This window comes from Sparus aurata, chromosome 12 (genome assembly GCF_900880675.1).
Source record: "Sparus aurata chromosome 12, fSpaAur1.1, whole genome shotgun sequence".
In the NCBI taxonomy this organism is placed as follows: Eukaryota; Metazoa; Chordata; class Actinopteri; order Spariformes; family Sparidae; genus Sparus; species Sparus aurata.
Genome location: NC_044198.1, coordinates 92,975 through 116,029, shown reverse-complemented (window position 1 = coordinate 116,029; position 23,055 = coordinate 92,975). Strand labels below are relative to the sequence as shown.

The 23,055-nt window shown below is 41.2% G+C and overlaps 1 protein-coding gene across 1 annotated transcript in view; it reads right to left on the bottom strand.

Moving 5' to 3' along the window:
* Positions 1–13,856: 13,856 nt before the first annotated feature.
* Positions 13,857–23,055, bottom strand: part of ror2 (receptor tyrosine kinase-like orphan receptor 2) — a 66,254-nt gene continuing 57,055 nt past the window's right edge. Inside the window, exons 8-9 of the mRNA XM_030436746.1 lie at positions 20,424–20,629; positions 13,857–19,800 (exon numbers count right to left, since the gene is read on the bottom strand). Of these exons, the coding sequence (XP_030292606.1) occupies positions 18,343–19,800; positions 20,424–20,629 (1,664 nt within the window). The 3' untranslated portion in view covers positions 13,857–18,342. The remainder of the gene's footprint in view (positions 19,801–20,423; positions 20,630–23,055) is intronic.

Here is a 23,055-nt window from a genome sequence, read left to right as displayed (position 1 = left end):
TACTGTCTGTTGTAATCCAAATCATTTATATTGTTTCCCACTTTTAAACCATGTCATGGTACTGTGGCTGTATGTTGATATATGAGAGGCGTGATGGTCATCACACTTTTGTTTGCACTCATTTGAATACGGTGGCCGGGAGGTGCAAACCAAAATTACAAAATGTGAAACACTTTTACGAAGCTTGAGACAAATTTACATTTTGGAAAACATTTCTACATATCATAAAACAAAATTACATTACCGAAACAAATTTACATTTCAGAAAACAAATTTACAAATGGTGAAACACTTTTACAAACGCCGAGACAAATTTACAAGTGGTGAAACACTTTTACAAGTCCCAAAACAAATTTACAAATAACATCAACCGGAAAGGGAATGTACCAACTCCGGGCTTGAACCGGAAGTGATAACCCGGTAGCGGCCAATTTGAGTTGTTGTTGTTGTTGATGGAGTTCATGGTGAGCTCAAGATGGACAGCCATCAAGTGAGGTTTTGCCCGTTTTGTGGACAACATATGAGCCGTTTAACGCGGTTTTGTTCTTCGTGTGGACGGTCTTTAGAGTTTTTAAGGGGCATGGACCAGATCAACGGACCAGATATGCTGCAGCAGTGCATAAAATATTTTAATGAGGGACACACCCGGCTCCATTCAGTTTGCTTTTCAGAGACCTCAAGCTGATGTGAACACTGTGTAAACATGACATCATGTCCACGATTACAGCGTACGAGTGTCCCTCATTAAAATATTTTATCCACTGCTGCAGCATATCTGGTCCATCGATATAACCCGCAAGCAGCACTGAAGTGCTCAAATGACGTTAAAGCACACCCTCGAGGGTAATAATGCGATTATACAACTAATACCAACACAAATAAAATGTATAATCAAAATATATCCATGTTGATGGACAATTTGCTCTCAAATTTTAAAGGTTTTTGCGAGTGTGCGTCGCGTTTCCATGGAAACACATGGGGTCTGACTAATAACTGAAACAAAATCAGTCACGTCAGTAGACTCATATGTGTAATGGAACGTAGTTTACCACTCCATCAAATAATCCAAACCTTAGTAACGACCTAGCAACAGAAAGGATTTTCTAGTCCCAGAAGAGTGAAGTCTGAGCTGTCGTTCATGTTTTATCGCGATCTCGGAATTTCCCGAACTAAATCAATACTGCACAGATAAACAGAAAAGGCTTATTGTTATCGCCCAAGTTATAACAAAGATGTTGATTTTTTTTTTTATTTTATTTTTCGCCGCGGCCACAATAGTGTCTCTCACACTGCAGGGAAAATAAATAATAGCCGGGGCGTTTATTTGTTTCAATCACTTAACAGATAAGGCGTTTATTTGGGACCAGGGGGCAATTTGGGACAGGCGTTTAATTCCTTCCTCTCAAAAATCCGGGATGAAAATGTCACAAACTTCGCCAGCTTCTCGGTGAATTCTCCGGCATCCTCCTGGGCAATAATTGTCTTCTGCAAGTGAAGTTGTTGCGGCGGAGGAAACGATTCAGCCGACCAGCACTCACAGATAACTCTTCATCTCTGCTGTCACTCACGGTGGCGTACATTTGTTTCTCCATCGCCCTGATCATTTTGCGGGACACACTCTTGTGGCGTGCCCGTTTGCTGATAACTAATTCCCGCATGTTTATCTCAGGCTCCTCACTAGCCTTCCTTTTCCCTCCAGCAGGCAGCCTGGCACTGTTGTTGTCCTCCTCGGACAGCTCCGTTTTTTTTTTTTTATCGCCAATCTCTCACTCTCTTGGGGTCAACACAGAAATGTCTAGCGGCAGCTTCTCCCGACTTTTCCTCTGCATATTTTACGGCAGAAAGTTTGAATTTCAAGCCTTACTTTTTATTTTTTTTGCTCCAGCTCTGACAGTTACTATGTTGCCATGGAGATGGATACACTATTGCCACAGACTTGGCGGAGTAATATTTTGAGTAATGAGTCAGGCGTGCTGTCATGCTGATTTGAGCACGGTCAAAATGTCTTGTTGACCAATCAGATTGCTTGGTCGGAACTACTTGTATAATTCCGGTTCAACCCCGGAGTTGGTACATTCCCTTTCCGGTTGATGTTATTTATTGCCACAGACTTGGCGGAGTAATATTTTGAGTAATTAGTCAGGCGTGCTGTCATGCTGATTTGAGCACGCGTTTGTAAAAGTGTTTTGTATCATGTTAATTTGTTTTCTGAAATGTAAATTTGTTTTCTGAAATGTAAATTTGTTTCGGTAATGTAATTTTGTTTTATGATATGTAAAAATGTTTTCCAAAATGTAAATTTGTCTCAAGCTTCGTAAAAGTGTTTCACATTTTGTAATTCTGGTTTGCACCTCCCGGCCACCGTATTTGAATCCCTTAAAAATTTTATTCTTAGTATTCCAAGTGTAATGGAAGCCTAGATTGTCAGGTAGGAATGAAGTGACACATTTTTTAAAAACTTTATTCTGTTCAAAAGATTTGTGCTGTCAAATATGCCCTGTGCACTTCTGACAACCATCCTCAGATAAAAATGTGAAAATTTTTTTCTCATTATCCTTTTATATTTATGTTTCATTTATTAAGTAGCCTACATGTCTACTAAACATGTTTATAGAATAATCAAACTGAAGATTTGTTTTTCATAATGGTAGCTCATTTTTTGAAATTACTTGGGGGTAAAAGATAAAAGAAAATGCAAATACTTTGTCTAATCCAAATAATTATATTCACACAAATCATAAATAAAGGACCTATTTGTAATTTCCAGCCACCTACTTCAGACAAATGGGGGCAGTATTTCCCACTTTTCAATGTTTGGTTCAATCCCTTTTTGTCATTTATCTTACGTATTTAATTTGTTTCTATACTGTATTCTTCACTTCTATGACCATATCCGAGTTACTGTGTGGAAGCTGGGGGGCAACACTTACAAAAGCGGCAACCATTATACATACTGCAAAAGAGAGCAATCAGGACAATACATAATGTGGGGTATAGGGAGCGCACAAACACACTGTTTTAAAGTCACATGCTTTGGAATTTATAGATCTAGTCAAATTTAAAACTGCAATAATCATGTTTAAAGCAAGAAATAATTTACTTCTGGGCAACATTAAAAAAAGGTTCAAATTAAAGAGGAAATTTTGATTTACAATTCGCACAACTAAGAAGGGTGCGTGTATTTCAGTGCATGGGTGAACTTGTGCAGTGGGTTGGGTGATTAATTGAAACAAAACACAAATATAAATAAATTAAAAACATTTTACTATATTTTAATATAGTACAAATATTTTTTAAAATAATAATGATAATAATAACACATTGAACATATATAGCACTTTTCTAAATACTCAAAGACGCTTAATTTGACTGCAGCTTCTCTACTTTATGGCTCCTTGTGGTGGCGCTGATCTCATTAATTAGGGAAACTTGAGCAGAAGCTAATTGGCTGAAGAAGAGGAAGTTTACAGTGGGATAATGGTCGGACATTAATGTGAAGAGATGCCCCAGCCAAGTTTATTAAGGACAAACAGAATCGTGATGAAGGCTACGCGATATGCAAGAACTGTCTGGTAAAAGTAAAGTATAGGGGCACCACCATAAAAATGCAAAGCCACTTGCAACAACACAACCCTGATATTCTTGTTGTGAAAGTGGAAAGTTGTTGTAAGTCAACCAGCAGCGGTGAATGCAATGTTTAAAGCTAAGGTTCCTGCCATTCAAACCAGCTCTGAATGTATTTGGTAGGTTTGCCCCAGGGTTTTTTTTTTTTTTTCTGTTTGTTTGTTTTTGTTTTTTAATTTAATCGTAGTGAATTAATATCTGTATTTTATTTTCAACTCGATGTCTGATGCCTTCTGTCATGGCTATTACTGAAACCGCTGTATCGTATGTTCATGAAAGATTGGGTGGTCCGTGGGGCGGGGGCGGACTCTTAGGGGGAACGAACGCAAGAAGTTCTTAATAACAACCCAAGACACTTGCGTTACTGTCTTTACATCAGGCAGTTCTAGGCCCAGGCATGCTCTGGACACTCCTTTTTTCTATCACCACCCTTGATATTTGTACTGCTGATTATGGATCTTGTGTAGTAATCTGGGGTGGCTGGCAGAAAAGGCCCATGGGACTGTGGGTCACTGTGATGGAAGTTCCAGCATTTTCTTTCACAGTTTTGTGTATAGTTCTGTTCTCTTATTGTTGTTACACTGTTCTTTACATGCCACGGAGTAAGATATTCAGTTTTGGTAGCCACGGTGCTTCATGTCGCAATATTCTGCCTGAAAGACAACAAAAGACCTATAAGTTATTTTGTTCTATAGATGGCTGGGCAACCCAATTGAAGGGCATTGATGACAACAGCTTAAGATGTCACCCTGTAAGGTAGTTACATATAATGTGAAGGGGTTGCACAGCCCCCAAAAGAGAAAGAAAATATTGGATCAGCTTAAACAAATGAATTGTAGTATTGCTTACCTCCAAGAAACACATTTGTCTGAGGCTGAACATAAGAAATTAAACAAATCATGGGCCTCACAGGTATTTTATTCCTCACACAAATCAGGTCGTAGATGGGGTGTAGCTATTTTGATGCATAGATCACTACAATTCTGCCTTGACTCTTCATTTCAGGACAAAGAGGGGCGTTATGTATTGATTAATGGCACTATAAATGGAACCCAGGTGTCCATGTTTAACGTGTATGCCCCAAATGATAACAGCCCACAATTTATGAAAACGATATTTGACTTGGTACTTGGGAAGGCACAGGGCATATTGCTGATTGGAGGAGACTTCAACTGTGCACTGAACCCATATCTAGATAAAAGTATGAATTCAAACGCCCACCCAACAACTATGAGTAAGGCACTAAAACATTGCTGTGAAGAGTTTGGCTTCCTGGATGTCTGGAGATACAAACACCCAAGGGATCGAGATTATACGTTTTACTCTCACCCTCACTCCACATACTCCAGGATTGATTATTTTTTTATGCCTATTAATGAATCATTTAGAGCATTAGACTGTCAAATTCATTATATAACCCTGTCTGATCATGCACCTGTGTCGGTGGTTGGGGATATGGGAGGGGCGGCCACCTCGTGTGGATGGAGACTTAATACCTCCCTGCTAGGAATTCCAGCATTTCAGGCGTCGTTAAGAGATGAGTTCATCATTTATCTGGAATCTAATGACAAAGAAGACATTTCCCCAAACATACTGTGGGATACAGCTAAGGCTGTGTTACGGGGAAAAATAATCCAGTTGGCCTCGACTTTTAAAAAGGCTAGGATAGCTAAACGTATGGAACTGGAAAAAAAGATTGATGATCTAGAAAAACAACATAAAGAAAATATGTCAGCTGAAAATCTACGCAAGTTGAAAATTGCTAAACAAGAACTTGATGACCTTTTGATGGAAAAAGTCGACAGAAATTTAAGGTTCCTGAAACAAAAATACTATGAGCATGGGAGTAGAGCTAGTCGCCTATTGGCCTCTCGGTTGAGGAAACAATACAGTCTCACAACAGTTCAAAAAATCAAAAGTGGCAAATCAGACAAACCATTTTTATACAAACCAAATGAAATTGCAGAGACCTTTGCAGGGTTTTAGAAAGACTTGTACTCAGACAAAGATGAAGAACGTGACCCAGAGAAAATCGACAATTACCTTAACTCTATCAAACTACCGACAATTGATCCTGCCACAGCTGAGTTCATTGACAGACCAATAACTAGAGAGGAAATTGAGCAGGCAATTAAAAATTTGAAGAACAACAAGAGTCCTGGATCTGACGGATTTACTAATGAATTTTATAAGAACTTTATTGATATCATCAGCCCGATCCTAGAGAGAGCATATTCCCACGCCCTTGAGAAAGGAGAGCTGCCGGCAGTTTGGAAAGAGGCAATCATATCAGTTATACCGGAAGAACATAAAGATCCCACAGACTGTGCCTCCTACAGGCCAACTGCACTTTTAAATACTGACTGTAAATTGCTGACCTCCATACTAGCTAAACGAGTCGAAACGGTCATTACAACTTTAATACATCCTGACCAGACAGGCTTTATAGCCGGGCGACATCTATCAGACAATGTCCGTAGACTTCTTAATGTAACGGAGCAAAGTCATAATTATCCAGCCCCCTGTATGGCGTTAGCAGTCGACGCAGAAAAAGCATTTGACCGTGTGTCTTGGCCATTTTTGCTGAAAACCTTAGATAAATTTGGATTTGGGCCTAATTTTATCAGATGGATCCAACTACTTTATACTGCTCCCCAGAGTATGGTCAGAGTAAATGGATATATTTCTCAACCTTTTGCTCTGGGTAGAGGGACTCGCCAGGGGTGTCCGCTCTCACCGCTCCTTTTTGCGTTAAGTATCGAACCACTGGCACAGGTGATACGAGACGACGCAACGATCAAGGGGATAGAAATTGGCAATGAAACTTGTATACGTGTCAGACCCCCTAAACTCAATGCCAAATCTGATGGGCTGCTTTGCTAAATTTGGAACCCTCTTGGGATATAAAGTCAATGTCAATAAAACAGAAGCCTTGGCCCTGAATTCACTTACTACACACCAGATCAGAGCAGCATTCTCATTCAAGTGGCCAAAGGAAAGTATTTCTTACTTGGGGACCACTATTACACAAAATCCAGATAAGCTGTATAAGGCAAACTACTATAAATTGATAGACAAAATATCTGCTGATATCACCAGGTGGGCTGTGCTGCCCCTTTCTATCTCAGGTAGAATAGAAAGTATTAGAATGAATGTGCTGCCTAGGTTGTTATTTCTTTTTCAAACATTGCCCCTCTCACCACCAAAAAGTATGTTCACAATATTAGACCGTCTTATCTCAAGATTTATCTGGCAAGGGACGCGCCCACGTGTAAGATACAAAACTCTACAGTTATCCAAACAGCTTGGAGGATGGGGGCTTCCCCACCTTAGATATTACTGGTTGGCCTGTCAGCTAAGGGCCCTGACAGTTTGGATTTTGGATGAGAGAGACACTAGATGGCTGGAGATTGAAAAGTCACTCTGTGCTCTGATGCCTTTATCAAATGTTCCATTCACTGAAAATAAAGCTCTTGAAGAGACCCTGGGTAGATGGTCAAAAACCACTATGGCAGCATGGAGAGAGGTACAGAGGACTTTCGGCCTCCCTGGTAATGTATCGGCTCTGTCAAGTATTGCTCATTTAAAAGGGTTTATGCCGTTGAAATTGGATGGAGGATATAAAAAATGGAGACATCTGAACCTAAATTTTGTCCATCAGCTTATTAGGGAACAGGAATTAAAAACATTTGAACAGTTAGGTGATGAATTCAGTCTGCCAAGGTCAGATTTTTATAGTTACCTTCAGGTAATTAGTTATCTGTCTAAACTCCCAGATTGGACTATCATTAAAAAATCCGATTCACCTATTGAGCAGTACTTGACAAGGATCCAAAAAAGAGCGCATACTAGGAGGCCAATATCTAGTGTATATATCGCGCTGTCTAGTATGAAACGAGAAAACACACTGTACATTAAACAAAAATGGGAAGCAGAACTTGAACTCGAGATAAGCATGGAAGTCTGGGACAGTATTTCTTCAGAAGTGCATAAAGTCACTTGTGCAAACCTATGGAGAGAGTTCCAGTGGAAAATAGTTCACAGATTTTTTAGAACCCCGCTAATCCTTTCCAAAATAAATCCCAGTCAAACAGGTGCATGCTGGAGAAATTGTGGAGATGAGTCTGCGAACCACACACATGTATTTTGGAAGTGTCCAATTTTGGACAACTTTTGGAGGGAGATATTTGACTCATTGGACAAAATATTTGCTTCTCAGTTGCCCAGGAACCCACTGCTGGCCATCCTTGGGGCACTCCCTGAAACGGAGATGAACAGGAAAAAGACATATTTACTGCATATACTACTTACAGCAGCCAGGAAAGCAATAACCTTAAACTGGCTTAAAAAAGATCCTCCGACGCTTGATATATGGCAGTCAGTAGTTAAGAGAATTTACATAATGGAAAAGATAACTTTTATGTTGAGACTCAGAAACGCGAAATTTGCGGACCGATGGGCACCGTGGCTGGAAATGGTGGGGGAGGAATGGGGCTAGGTGAGGGTGGAATACTGTTCAAGTCTATCAACCTGTGCACCAAGGCCAAAAACTGTGAGAATTGTTTCTTTTTCATTGTCATTGCTGTCTTTGTTTTATGATCTAGCAGAATGTTTATATATGGAAGAAAAAAAAAAATGTAACAACTGAAACATGTATTTTTCTGTGGCAGCGTTGTTCAATAAAAATAAAGTTGAAAAAAAAAAGCTAAGCTTCCTATCCAATCCAGAGTTTCTTCAAGTCTTCAACTGTTAATATAAAATAGTAATCCCTTTGTTATGTATAATTCTTTAGTGCCAACAGTTGTTGGTATGCTGGTACAGTTCTTATCAACCATATACTGATAACACAGTTACATAGCCCCATTTTAGGCCCAAATTACAGAACTCCAACAGACGGACATATGTTTGTCCAGAGCACAAATACAAATAGAAACATTAAAATAAAACAACCAAAAAGAAGAAAAGAAAAGAAAAATTGCTGGTACTGCAGGTATCACTGGTGCCCATCTTTCAGTAAACGTGTTTGTTTTCAGACGTAATCTGGCTGTGATTTTTTCCATGGTGTAGACATCTTTTACCCTGTCTCTCCATTGTATTATACTTGGTGCCTCTGGCTTCAACCAGGAGGCTATTATTGTCTTTTTGGCTATATTTGGCTATATCCTCTCCAGCACATTTCAGATGTTCACCTTCCAGTGAAAATCCCTCCACAATTGGCTGTTTGTCAGTTTATGTCAGTACATGTTAGTACATGTCCTCCCAGTCTTCATCTGATATTATAATATTTGTTTGCAAGTCCCATTTTTTCTTGACATCCATGTTATTATCATTACCTTTCCTTATCATGCCTTTTGTGCATCTAAACTGAGCATCATGGTAGGCTGTTGCTTTTTTTAGTACAAGATAAAATGTTTAATGTTCTCCTAATATTGTTAGCACCTTGTCTTCTTGGGATAAACCCTGTTTGATCCGGTTTAATTAATTTTGATATATATCTCTGTGCCAAGATGCTTGTCAATATCTTTAGGGCCTTACAGAGCAAACTAACAGGTCTATATCCTTCACACATATTTGGGCCTTGTCCTTCCTTATACAGGACCAAGATAATGGCTTCTGACCAGGTTAATGGTGGATCACCTGATGAGAGGGCATAGTTAAATACTTATAATACTAATAATACTGGTTTAAATTCTTCCACAATACATTTATGGAATTCTCCTTAGAACCCATCCGTACCAGGGGATTTAATATTTTTAAGGACTTTAATAGTGTTAGATATCTCCTGTGATGAAATCACATCATGAGTCATTTCAGTTGCCTCCTCTTCTGATAGTGACGGAAGGTGTAATCTCTCAAGGAATGCCTGTGTTTTTTCATTTGGGAGGCGCACTGTTGAATGAATAAAGTCATTAACAAACCCAACAGTGTCATTTTTCGTGCCCTGCAGAATCCCATGTATCCTTATGTTGTTGCTGCCTCTCTTGCCTGTTTGGAGAGGCAGTGCATAGCGCTGACAGGAAACAGAGCATTGAATTGCTGTAAACTGTACCAGTAGCAAACATGTTTTAGCCTTCAAAAATAAGTCTCACCTAAAAAATATGTCTGTTTAATTGTACGCTATGCCTTGAACATTTTGTCAGACAGCCTTTTCCTTTGGCACTACATTCTCTCAACCATACATCTGTATTCCTACACGCAAGCACAGCTATACCTTTTACAGATCACCTGTTTGGTTCAGACTTTAAGCAGTTTACACGTTTTAAATGATTGCACAACGAAAAACATTAGGGATTACAACAGCGGCGATGAAATGCCCTTGACTGTGGGGACAAGAGGATACTTGTTTGAACCAGACTATACAGAAGAAGAACTTTTTGCAGATGGCAGTCTCCATCTGCAAAAAGACAGAGTAGAAACATCAGTGGAAACTGAAGGCCAAGAGAGAGATATCTTGTGGTGAAGACATGGAAATTATAAACCCATGCCCACAGAGCTGGAGTGCTATTGCTGCTATGAGTGGGACTTGGGAGTTACATCACAACTACAGGAGATTTCAGAATCAGAGGATGGCAGCGCCACACAAACAGTCTGCATCACCAACCACTCAGAGTTTCCTTATTAAATGCTGGTGTCTTGCAGACCTCTTTTAGTGTTCCCAAGATAAATTGGAAAAAACATCCCAGACCAGAAGTGTCTAATGACAGTCTGTCCTAATATGCCTCTGGCACTCAATACGTCATTGCATAATGACTTATTATTAGCAACAGAGGTTTTGTACACTATGTTTGTTGGCCAAATGTTGTATTGGAGTGTGCCTCCCTTCTTTAGTTTGGTGTGTGCATTTGGGTCAGACATTACTTAATTTGTTTTCTGTTAATAAATGGTGATAAACCTAACCAACTGTGTGTTTTAATTTCATGTTTAGGTGTAAGGGAGAGATTTGGTGTTTATTTTCGGTGGTTTAATCATATTTTCGGTCAGCCGGAAGTGTATGTTTGTGGCACTTACCAGGTCTGCCTGTTCCCTTTAAATTTGTGTACTTTTCCTTTGAGTTAATAATTGAGGGAAATTGTTAAAGATTGATGGCCCATACGAGAAACGTGGCTTACTTACTTAGTTTTAGGATATTGTTGTTTATGTACATGCTGGCTAGATGTGCTGGAAAAGGTTATTGAGGTTTTTGTTTGTTGAAAACCGAAGTCTGCTGTAAAAACTTATGGAGTTTTTTAATTCAGTGCATGACTGAATACAGCTGTTACGGGGACGTTTTAATTGATTTGAATAATTGGTGGCCCTGTAAGAAGTCTTGTTTTGTTCTTGTTGAATTTTGTTGAATTTTGATGAAGCTAGGTTGCTTAAGTACTGCCTTTCTTTTTTGTATTTAATACTAACACTACATTGCATAAATTTTTCCTATTGGCATAGTCATTCCCATAAACACAAATGTCTGTCACAGGCCAGGAGGGTGCAGCCAGTGATCACGCTGTAGAAGAAGATAGCTCTACTTCCCTCATAGATTTAATTCCGAATCCCACTCCTGCTGATGCCAACCCTCACCGCCACATCACCACTAGACACAATCGAAGCGGCATGGCTGAGTTTAGCAGCCTGCTTGAGTCCTTATATCTGGAGACACCTCATGAGGAACAGCACCCGGCTGAAGATTCTAAAGATGGTGAGGCAGTCTCATTTGCACAAAAGCTACATGACCAGCAGATGAAGGTTGGGGCTTTGGAAAACTGGCTCAAGGAAGCAGTGGATAGCACTCTCAACTGTGAAGAGGATCTTAGGATTGCGAAAGATGCTATGGCTAAGGAAGTGTAAGTGTGTATACACACAAAGCTGGAGAGATTCAAACAGGTGGTGGCATCTTGTTTGGAGAGAAGGGATAAACGGTTTCTCTACTCCTGCAGTGCAAGCTCTTCCAAGTCACCATACACACACTGCCAAACCCCCTATCAGAATGGAGTTTCTCCAGTTCGGTGAGTCTAGGGGTTCTACTGACATCACTGATTTCATTGAGCAGTGCGAGAACTTTCTCACCTTAAGACCACCGAGTGACATTGAACTCTTGAAAAACACCTGCAAGATCTGGAGGCAGTGTTCCAGAAACTGCAGCAAGCCCATCTAACACTGAATGTGAAAAAATGCCATCTCCTATAGACTCAGCTCATCTTTCTCGGCCATGTAGTTTCAGGCAAGGGAGTGGAAGTGGACCCCGCAAAGGTTGATGCCATCACAGCTTAGCCAGCTCCCACAAATAAAAGTTAAAAAGTCTCCAGAGGTTCCAAGGGGTTGTAGGGTTGGTATCACAAGTTCCTTCAAAGGTTAGCGGATATTGTGTCTCCACTCAACAACTTCAAAATAAAGGCGGTGTTATGGGAATGGTCTGCTCAGTGTCAGGCTGCTTTTGAACATTTAAAGCGCTTATTGCAGTCACCACCGGTGCTAGCTCAACCGAGGCCACAACTTGGCTTTCAGGTGCAATGAGACTCCAGTGGTGTGGGACTAGGGGTTATTCTGATGCAGACAATTGAAGATGAAGGAAGAGCTATCGCCTTTGTTTTTAGAGCTCTCCATGGTGCTGAAATGAGGTATTTCACCTCAGAGAAGGAATGCCTGGTGATGATGTGGGCAGTCAGAAAGTGGCACCATTACCTTGAAGTGGAAGCATTTTACTTATTTCCAGACCATAGCGCTCTGGCCTGGGCATTCAACTGCCCCAAGGCATCATCCCACCTCACCAGATGGACACTGCAGCTGCAGGCTTTCTCCCTCCGGGTCCACTACAAGCAAGGTTGCATCCCCCACAACTACTGGAAGGTAGTGTGTGTGCAGCTGTCACCAAGTTGTACAGGGCTGATCTACCCAGTTCCCTTCAGGCCATTGAAATAATGCAGCTGGACAATACATTGTATCAAGAGCTGGAACTAACCATCTGCCAACTATATCCATTACCAACAACAACAGGGAGTTTTGTACAGAGGTGTGCCCTCGAAATACAGAGGATTCAATTACCAGTTGTTTGTGCTGACCATGCTAGTGCCAAAATTTCATACTTCCACAACAGCCCATTTGGAGGACATTTAAGGAGGATGAAGACGCTCCTGAAAATCTTGGGAGGTCGCATGGTGGCCAACTGTCCGCAAGTATCTCTGGAGTCATGTTCGTGCTTGCCTTACCTGTCAGCAGTATAAAGGCTCTAATCACAAGCCAGCTGGTCATCTCCAGACAATGGAGGTCAAAGCACCTGATGATAGGAGTGGACTTCATGAGGCCTTACCCGCTCAGCAAGGCTTGGAATTCAGTTCTGATTGTGGTGGTAGATTATTACAGTAAATGGTGGGAGCTTTTTGCTCTGAAGGATGCCAAAATGCCAAAGGTTGTCAGATCCTGAAAAAGGACATCTTCACACGGTGGGGGGTACCCACCTACCTGGTGTCAGATCGAGGCCCTCAATTCACAAGCCAAATGATGTCCAGCCTGTCTTAATCCTGGGGTGTGGCCCAAAAGCTCACTAGAGCATACCACCCTTAGACCAATTTTGGCAGAGAGTGTTAACAGGACCCTGAAAACCATGATCGCCTCCTTTATAGGAAAACATCATCAGGATTGGGACCGGTGGCTGCCTGAATTCCGGTTGGCTATCAACACAGCAGTACATGAGACCACCGGTGTGAAGCCAGCTGTGTTAGCCCTGGGTCGTAACCTCAAAGGCGCACTAGAGCATCTCATACACAAAACTCCTGCATCCAGCACACCTACATATTACATACTGCACTCACATACACAACTGATAAAGGAAGTTGAAAGACACGCAAGTGTGGCGAAAGTCAGACAAGACAGGCACTGTAATGCACGATACAAGATGTACACTTTGCAGTTGGGGATCTGGTCTGGATTCGGCTACACCTCTTGTCTAAAGCCTCAGCCAAATTCTCTGCCAAATTTGCACCCAATTGGTCAGGGCCAGTCAGGGTAGAGAAGAAGTTAGGTTCTATAAACTACCGTGCTCGTTGGTTGACTGATAAGGTGAAGGTAGACAATGTAAATGTGGTTGACATGAAACCCTTCTATGGTCCAGATAAGCCACTGGCTGGGGGGTTATATTTGTTTGGTGTGTGCGTTCGGGTTGGATGTAATTTACTTTGTTTTCTGTTAATACATTGAGCACAAGTAATCTAATGTGCTAAACACAAATACAATATGCAAATAAAACTGTGAAACACTGCTTGAGAAATCTGGATTTATTTACAAATATTGTAATATTGTTTTTATGAATTACATGATGGAACTTAGCTTTTCAACCTTGATGTGTGTTGTGTGACCAGATGCAGATGGGCAGAGTCCTTAGCTTTGTGTCCCTTCTCTACTGCAAGACACGTTCCACAAGTTCTTTCCTGAAATCTAAGCACTCTGCTCCTCTAAGCACCTAAAGAACCATAGCCACTAAAGTAGCCCAGAAGTGGATAGCAGTGGACTTCAAGCACCACAGGGAAAAGAAAAACATGCATGTATATAGGTAGTACACGGTTGAGTTGGTGGAAACAAACAACTACATAGAAGTCCAATATTTTATACCAATGGCTAGAATATTCAGCTTGACAAATAGGGAATTATTCTTGTTCAGGATGTCATAGACGGAAGGGACTGCCATAGGTTAGACTTCTCCTAGGAGTAGAATAAATTGAAATATAGGCTGATTGTTTTGCACAGTGTGTTATGGATGGAAGTAGGATTGACGAGTCACAATTATGACAGCCAGATCTGTCCCATGAATCTGAAAGGTTCTGTTGATTCAGCAACTAGGGAAGACTATCAAGTGCCATCAGCGATTCACATGGCAAAAGCAAAGTAAAGTGAATGGTATTTCCATTCTGTCTAGTATGCAGACAGATATTAAAAAGCTTGCGAAATCATGCATACAGTGCATTAAGAAAGTGTACCAACCCCTTGACTTTTTCTCACATTTTGTTTTTTTGTGATTTCATTTTTGTTACCATCAGGTTCTACACCGGAATTTCATTTTTTAATATTTTGTATTGGCTGGGCCTCATTTGTAGGCTACATATGATAATATCGTTTGCCATTTCTTGACAGTTTCCAGTCTTGCTAAGCAGAGGCGATGTCATGCTTGTTGAAGGCAACTAGATCATCTGTTTGATAATCAAACTATTTAACTCTTGTTCTAAAACATGATTTTATGCTGAGATAACCTAATATTTAACCACAACAGGTTAAAATAATAACAAGCAGCACACACAAGTATGTTGCTCATATTGTGCAAAAATTAAACATCCCATCTATTAGGTTTATTTTTTTGCTGCAGATTCTGTAGACTTGATTCAACCGGATAATGATTTTTTTTTAAGTCTTTTCATTGCAGAGAGAGAGAGAGAGAGAGAGAGAGAGAGAGAGAGAGAGAGAGAGAGAGATTAGATATCAACTGCTGGTTAAGCTAGGGTTAGAACCAGAACTAGGGTTTGAAGGAATCTCCTCTGCCTCCTGCATTGCCTAGCCTACATATATTTTCTAAATTATTCTGGTCTCTCGAGAAAAGCAATCCAAAGTCAACATCTAAAATTTACATCTCAAAAAATAACTATGTTGTGAGAGTGTTTGAGACCCCACAAAAAGAAGACAAGGAAGAATACTGATACAGGACTAGAGTCTGCAGATTGGAGGCAAGTGTGACGATGGCAAATGTCACCAGGAGCACTGGGAGTAAGGGTTAGAGATATGGAGACACCGGCAACAATTGTGAGCTGGCTGATTGTATATTCTCCTGGTCATTTAGGGTGGGCCAGTTGTACTGGTGGGTTCAGCCCAACACCTGCTAAAATGAGAAAAAATGCAATCCCCCTCAATTCAGCAATCAAATAAGTAATAATTGCAGGGCATTAAGTGGATTTCCACACCTCCACACTTGCTGTTGCAGAGGTGGAAAAGTCAGAGTAAAGATAAATCCACATTTTAATATCAAAAGTAAAAAAAAAACCCTGCTCTCCTCGACTAGTGTGTTTATTCCTCCAGAGCTCACCAGCTATAGCAGCTGTCTGCTGCTAAATGCTAACCAGATTCGTCAGGGATGATTGGAAAAATGTCAAAGTAAGTCAGTATTGCAATGAATTGTGGGTCATTGAATTAGTGAAATCCGGTGAAGTCTGCACCCCATGCAGACTGAATAGGGGTATCACATTTCTCCAAATCCATGATTCAATTTGATTTTAAATCTTGAGGTCACGATTCTATTCGATTTGATTCAATTGAAAAATTTTGTTCAGTGCCGACCGCTTGCTATTGATAGATTTGTATCTGGATTTGTAAAAATCACTTAATCATTTTTTGCCCTGAAAACTCATTAACACTTTAATTCTACTTCAAGAAAATTAGGGGACTTTCCAACAACATTTCAACTTTTTCCTGTTGGCTTTTTCCGACATTGGATAAGGAAAGTTTAAATAATATTCAGCAAAAAATAGAGCACCTTTGGGATATGGTGCAGCACAATACAATCAAGTGATATCAAATTATTTCCTTCTAGAAAATACACCGTTTTATTCATGTGACTTTTTGTGAACATTATATGGTGAGCCAAAACATGTGGCATAAAAGACATTGCATTAATAACAGGCTTAGTAATCTTCACCAATAATGAAAAAATGAAAAATCTATCTGTACAACTTGATCATCAAAGTTGATGTTAAAATGACCAACCTTATGAGAAAAAGTAATTTGGAATAAAACTTTTGTCAACAGCCTGAAAAAAGCAACAAAGATAATTTGTTCTTATTCTTTGTTTTGTTTGATGGGATAACTTTCACAATAGCATTTTTAACAAAGTTACCATTAAACTGGTTAATTTTTGTTTTATGATTTTGCCTTTCAAAAAACATAGAATAAAAACCTTTAATACAACATACAATTAATTAAAAACAAAGTGTTCACCACTATACAAACCAGGTTTCAGTCTGGGTCCCTGCAATTCTTGACTGTGCATTCCAATAAACACCACTGGCAATGGTTTGGTTCCACTGCATTTGAACTGATAGAGTACTGATAATGATACCTTTAATTTGGCACTGATTTCCCACTATACATTTTTTCGGTACTTTACTCTCTCTGTGATAAAAAAAAAAAATTGTTGTTGCAAAATACAAGATGCCAAATTAGGTATAACAGTGGCTTTTCTTCAAAGAGGATGTCTTTTCGAAGACCTGGAAGCGTTTGGATAAACTTTTTTTACTCTGTGCACTTTACTCAGCCTTGACTGAATGTTGAAACTGAAGGAATATCAGCACAAAATTGGACTATACACCATCAGCCACAACATTAAAACCCTCAACTTAATATTGTGAAGGTTTCCCTTGTGCAGCCAAAAACAGCTCTTACCCATCAAGGCATTGTAATAAGAGCCTCTAGGGTGTCCTGTGGTGTCTGGCACTTGGAGATTTGTGGAGGATTGTTGGTCATGCATGTTGGAGGGTGGGGCCTCCATTGATCAGACCTGTTCTAGCATGTCCCACAGAAGCTCGGATTTAGAGGCCAGGTAATTGCCTTGGACTTTGCTGTGTTCCTTAAGTTGTTCCTTGGCAGTTTTTGTGGTGTGTTGGTGCATTGTCCAGCCTCTGGGCCACGGCCATCAGGGAGTGCAGATGTCATGAGGGGGTGTACTTGGTCCACAACGATGTTTGGATGGGTGGTGTGTGTCAAGTAGCATCCATCCAGCCATATGAATGCCAGGATCGAAGGTTTTCCAGTAGAACATTGCATTGTAACAAAATTATCAATACTTTTCAGATAACCTTAATGTTGTGGCTGATTGCTGTGTGTGTGTTTATGTGTGTGTATTACAGTGCTTGCATACTATAGTATTTGCCAGAAAATAATATGCAATTTTCCTACCATTCTATTCAAACTAAGGTTTAGGACTTAGTAAAAATGAAGAAAACAATCAATCGAGACAGTGGAAAAAGCCCAGTTATCTTCAGTCATGTCCAACTACTTAATTACCTCAAAATGTCTATGAAGTTGTCAATGCTTTTGTTATTCATAGAGGGGTTTAACTCCCTATTAACGAGCACAGTGTTGGCTGCAGGCAAGCTGTGGGCAGTGCAGGAAACTTGGTGTTCAGGCTGTCAAACACTGTAATTGCTTTGGCTTTTAAACTTTATGTTTGACCAGGTGTTTTACATTTTATGTTACAAATATTGCAGCTTGTGTTGCCTTAACTGACTGTGACTTGTTGCAGGGGTGACGGCTCACTCTTTCTCTTCCTTTCGTACTCGCACTATGAGGTACCAAAGTTTGACACTTAGATCTTTCCAGGTTGTGCACTGTGGCCATGAATCCTGCCCTTATTGCCAGCCGATGATTGGCTTTGCTGGCAAGCAAAAAGAAGTGGCTGGTGGCAAGACTTCTACCAAGGCGAAGTGGCCTCTAAAGTAGGTTTCTTGTGGATAAGAAAATGTGTTGTACAGCAAAGGCAAGAAAAGAAATTAGGATGAACGGCTACATTATTAGAAATCAATGGAGGAATGTACAGGTAATTTTGCTTAAACATTGACACAAGAGTTTAACAGGTACAAACTTGACTGTACTATCTAAAAAACACATGATACCATTCAGTCACTTTTCTGCCAAAATGTTAACTTCACTTTATACTGTGTTTAAATTTTTGGCAAGCACAGCTTGTTTTTCAGCTTCACTGTTCTTCATTTATGTGTCTGACAAGTGGATCACAGGTTCATCAGTCTGTAGAGGGCCATTGTCATCTAGCAATTCTGTTTCAGGCACTGATATGTTCTGGTTTTGGTCTAGATCTTCCTGTGATATCCTGTCAGCCAGGTCCTCATCATTGGCCTTGGAATCCTCATTTAGCAATGCTGCCCGCTCTGTGATAGAAGTGTTGGAAGGGGCAGTGGTGATATATCCTGTTGTTGTAGATCCACTGCCACTATGGTGAGAACCAGCTTTGGGAGCCATCTGTGGTGGGTGGTGCATCTGCTGGTGAGGCATGGGCATGGGTATTTGCATAGGGTAAAAGTTCTGCAGGTATGGGTAAGCAGGCATAGGGTGATATCCATTGACAGGGATGTAAAGCTGTTGGGGCACCATTGGCCGATGTATTTGACCCTTAATGGGCATGAACTGGGGCTGATGAAACTGTGCGCTCTTTTTAGGGCTGGTGTAGCGTGATGCATTTGCTGTGCTCATGCTTATGTTGCTAACAGGGCTGGTGCTGAGAGAGCTGGTCTGGGTAGTGTTGCTGGTGCTAGAAGTCTGAGCAGAACTGTTATAGTTGGACAGGCTCTCCCAGGAGCGCAGACGTGTGTGGATATCCTTGAAGCGAGGCCTTCTTGTTGGGAATTCACTCCAACACTCCAGCATTAGGGTGTAAATCCAGGCTGGGCAATCATCGGGACAAGGTAGTAGCTGGTGGCTGCGCACCATCTCCATCACATCCTGGTTGGAGTAGCCACAATATGGTTGCAGTCCGTAACTGAAAGTCTCCCACAGCAAGACACCATAAGACCAGATGTCGGTGTCAGTGGAGAATTTACCATACATAAGAGCTTCTGGGGACATCCAACGAACAGGGAAAGGACTTGTGCCCATTAGATTGTAGTAATCAGCAGAATAGACATCTCTGAACAAACTCAGATCTAAGATCTTGATGCTGAGTTTGTCAAAGACCAGAATGTTACGAGCAGCAAGGTCTTTATGGACAACTTGCTGGCTGGAAAGATACTCCATTCCAGCAGCAATCTGTGTGATTACATGAAGGAAATCAGCCTGCTCCAGTGTGGATTTAACTGTCTTGTCATCATCTGAGCTGCCAACATCTGAGTTGGGGGAGCGCATCACCAGATACTCATGTAGGTCACCAAAGCTGGAGTAAGTAAAAATCATGCTCATTGGATGCTCTTTGGTAACCACACCCAGCAAACAAACAATATTTGGGTGCTGAAGGTGAAAACGGTGCATGGCTTCTTGGCGAAATTCCTCACAGAGAGTTGTATCAACCTTGTCTTTTAATGTCTTGATGGCCACCACCTGGGTCTGCTCACCAGGTATGGTGCCATGCAGGTGGCCTTTGTAAACCTTGCCAAACCGATCCTCGCCCAGTTCTTCCATAAACCGTACTGCTGACAAGTTGATCTCCCGCAGTTTGGCCTGCAGCAACAAAGCAGTAAACACAAATACATATAAAATGTGATGCAACATAATGCAAGATTTGTTAATTGAGGTGCACAGAGGTAACATTTTATTTTATTACTCAGACCAAAACCAACACATTTAAAAAAAGCAAAGGCATCTGTATTGGTTTGTCTTCGGTGCAGATGATCCAAGGATTTAGGTTTTAGTAATAGATAGATGAGTTCTAAGCAGGGTGCGAACTATGAGTGAGCCAGGGGAAGCTTGGCTTCTCTTAAAAAGACATGAGCTCCACTGAAATCATGATTTGTGAAATTTGGGGGATCTGACCCACGCCCACCTGTCATAACGTGAAATAAAGACAATTTTGACCTCATCCCACACTGTACACAGAAAATAAATTGAAACCTGCATTATCATAGCAGCTTATAGAGGGGCCTGGAGTTTTAATCTTGTTTAACCCCCCCCCCACACCCACACACACAAACACAAACACACATACACTCAGTCTTGCATTAAAACAAATGAAAGACATTTTCTAACACAGCATTAATATCAGTCTGAAACATTCAGTATATCAGACAGAATATGAATAAAATCCCTCTATGCTAATGAGCCTCTGTACTATGTGTGTGTATTACCTGATATTTTTGTTGATTGAGCAGTGATAGCTCCATCTCTTGGCTAGATGAGCCGCTGAGCTGGCAGCGAGGGGGTGTGTTAATCGATGCCTTTTGCTTATTGCGACACATGCAAACCAGGAAGAAGAGGCAAGCGATGATCAATGGAATGACTACTGCAGGTATTAGAATGAACAGGATCTCCTTCCTGGGGTTCTCTGGAGGATCTGGGGATAGGGAGATAATAGAGATAGAAGCAAGTCATGTTCTCTGATTCTGATATCTGTGTATCAACATGCTACTACTACAACCTTTACCACACCTACAGGTTTTACTGCTGCTACTACTATGTGTATGTTCATTACTGCAACAGTGTCTGAATGTTTTTGAATTAAATATGTGGAACAGTTAGAACCTCTCTGTCACTATTTGGCATAGCTGGTCACCTACTCATTTCTGCCAGTTCTGTCACTAGCCATTGGCCAACTTCACTCACCTGTTCTCTCAGCTGCTCCTCATCACCAATCAACCCAGTATATATCCTCCAGCCTCACAGAAGCCCATTGCTAGATTGTACTTTGTCATTTACAGCAATTCTCTCCAGATTGATTTCCTGCTGCCAACCCTGCCTGCCTCTGACCAATTCATCTCATCTGATCTTGTAAACTCACCTGTCTTCTGTCCCTGGCTTTGAAATTTTCTGATACAGAGTTTTCCAGTAAGCTTTCCTCTGGCTTGGAGACACTCACTACTTTGCCATGCTTGCTATTGTGGGAGCACTGCATACATTTTCCATCTGCTGGAATTCGCCTTCACGCCTTTTCACTCCTGTCTGGTACTGTAGACTTCATTGTACTGTATTACAGTTGTGTCTGGACTGATTCTATTACACACTCAACACATTCCCTGCCCAATTCAGCCTGCTGCTGATTCTACTGAATCTGGTCATTAAACTGCTTATCAACTATTCCTGGTTTCCAGCATGCTACATTTGGGTCCTAACTCTGCACATTATACTGAATGTTAATGCCTCCAGTTTTGCCAGGGTTGTGTATCAGTAAAGTATTTGAGTACAGGTTACAACTGTTTGTCAAACTGGAAAAGGGTGTCAGTTTCATAGTTTTACAGACTACATGTTAACATATTCCACACCTCTGGAGCGTCGCAGTAACTCATTTGGTAAAGCATCTGCCCTATGTTCAGAATCTGTGTTCTTGCCACAGTGATCCAGGTTTTCAATCCACCTTGAGGGTCTCCCCTCTCCACTCTTTTTTTTCTTATCAAAGTAAGCCATGAAAAGGCCAGATTAAGTCCCAATCCTTTTTACCATCATTCAACTTTTTACACAAAAAGCAATATGCTGTCCAGCTCAGTGGCCAAGGGGTTAGAGCATACCAGGGCCAGCTCTATACAGGGACAAGAGAGGTCAGAGCTCCCTCAGACAAGTTTCTTGCTCCCTAAACTGTGCGTACTGGTATGTATCTATTACACCGCCAATTTCCACACAGATTTCTGAATGTAAAAAATTACAGAGCGTGACAACGTGTGTACTGGTACACAACTTTAACACCATGCACGCAGTTTTTAAATTGTGTTAGGATTACAGCTATAGTTTCAAAAACCCTTTACTGTGATTAAAAAGTGGTGCATGAGTTACTCTTGTTTTTACTGACTTCTGTAATTATGTTATTATGTAAATAAACAAATACACAATCTAAATATACATAAACAAAGATTGTTTTCCTGTATAATTGGGGAATAAGAATCCTTCAGGTGTAACTGGAACTGTAAGGGCTGTAGCTATACATGATGGCTGTGGCACATGATACAATAGCTGCTTTAGTGTTGCGAGAGGACATTCCTACTGTGCAATTCAGGCTAGAGCAAGTGTTTAAGGACCATACTGATGTTCTGGCCCATGATAACTACTCATCAAGCAGAGGGGAGTTTGTTCCACCACTGAGGTGCCAGAACATAGAAGAGTTGTGTCTTCACTGAGCGGGCTTTGTATGCTCTCAGTGATGGCCGTACTAGCTGGCCAGCTGATGTAGTAGAGCGAAGTGCTCACTGTGGAGGTAGACACCATCATCTTGAACTGGATGCGGGCCACAACAACAGTAAGCCAGTGGAGGTCACGGAGGGGGCGGGTCACAGTCAGAATTTAGGTAGACTGACAACGAGACGCGCTGCAGTTTTCTGGATACGCCGCAACGGTTAAGTCACAGAGGCTGGGAGTCCAGCCAAGAGAAAAATGCAGTAGTCCAGGCGGGAGATGACCAGTGTTTGGACCAGGAGTTGCGTTGCGTCCTTTGTGAGGAAAGACTGTTTCCTTCGGATGTTGAAGAGGGCAACTGTGCAGGATCGGGCCGAAGCAGTGATGTTGGGGGCTCAAGACAGTCTGTTGTTGAGCATTACACTCAGGTTCCTCGCAGTCGACGGAGGCGATACTGTGACATCCTTGACAGTGAGTGACAGGTCCATGCGAGTGCAGTCTTTCTCCAGGATGAAGAGGAGCTCCATTTTACTAAGGTTGAGTTGAGGTGGTGCGCGGCTTTCCAAGTGGAGGTGTCTGCCAGACATTCCAAAATGCGCACTGCAACGTGGGTGTTGGAGGAGGATGAGGAAGAACAGAGGACCAATTGGGCGTCATCTG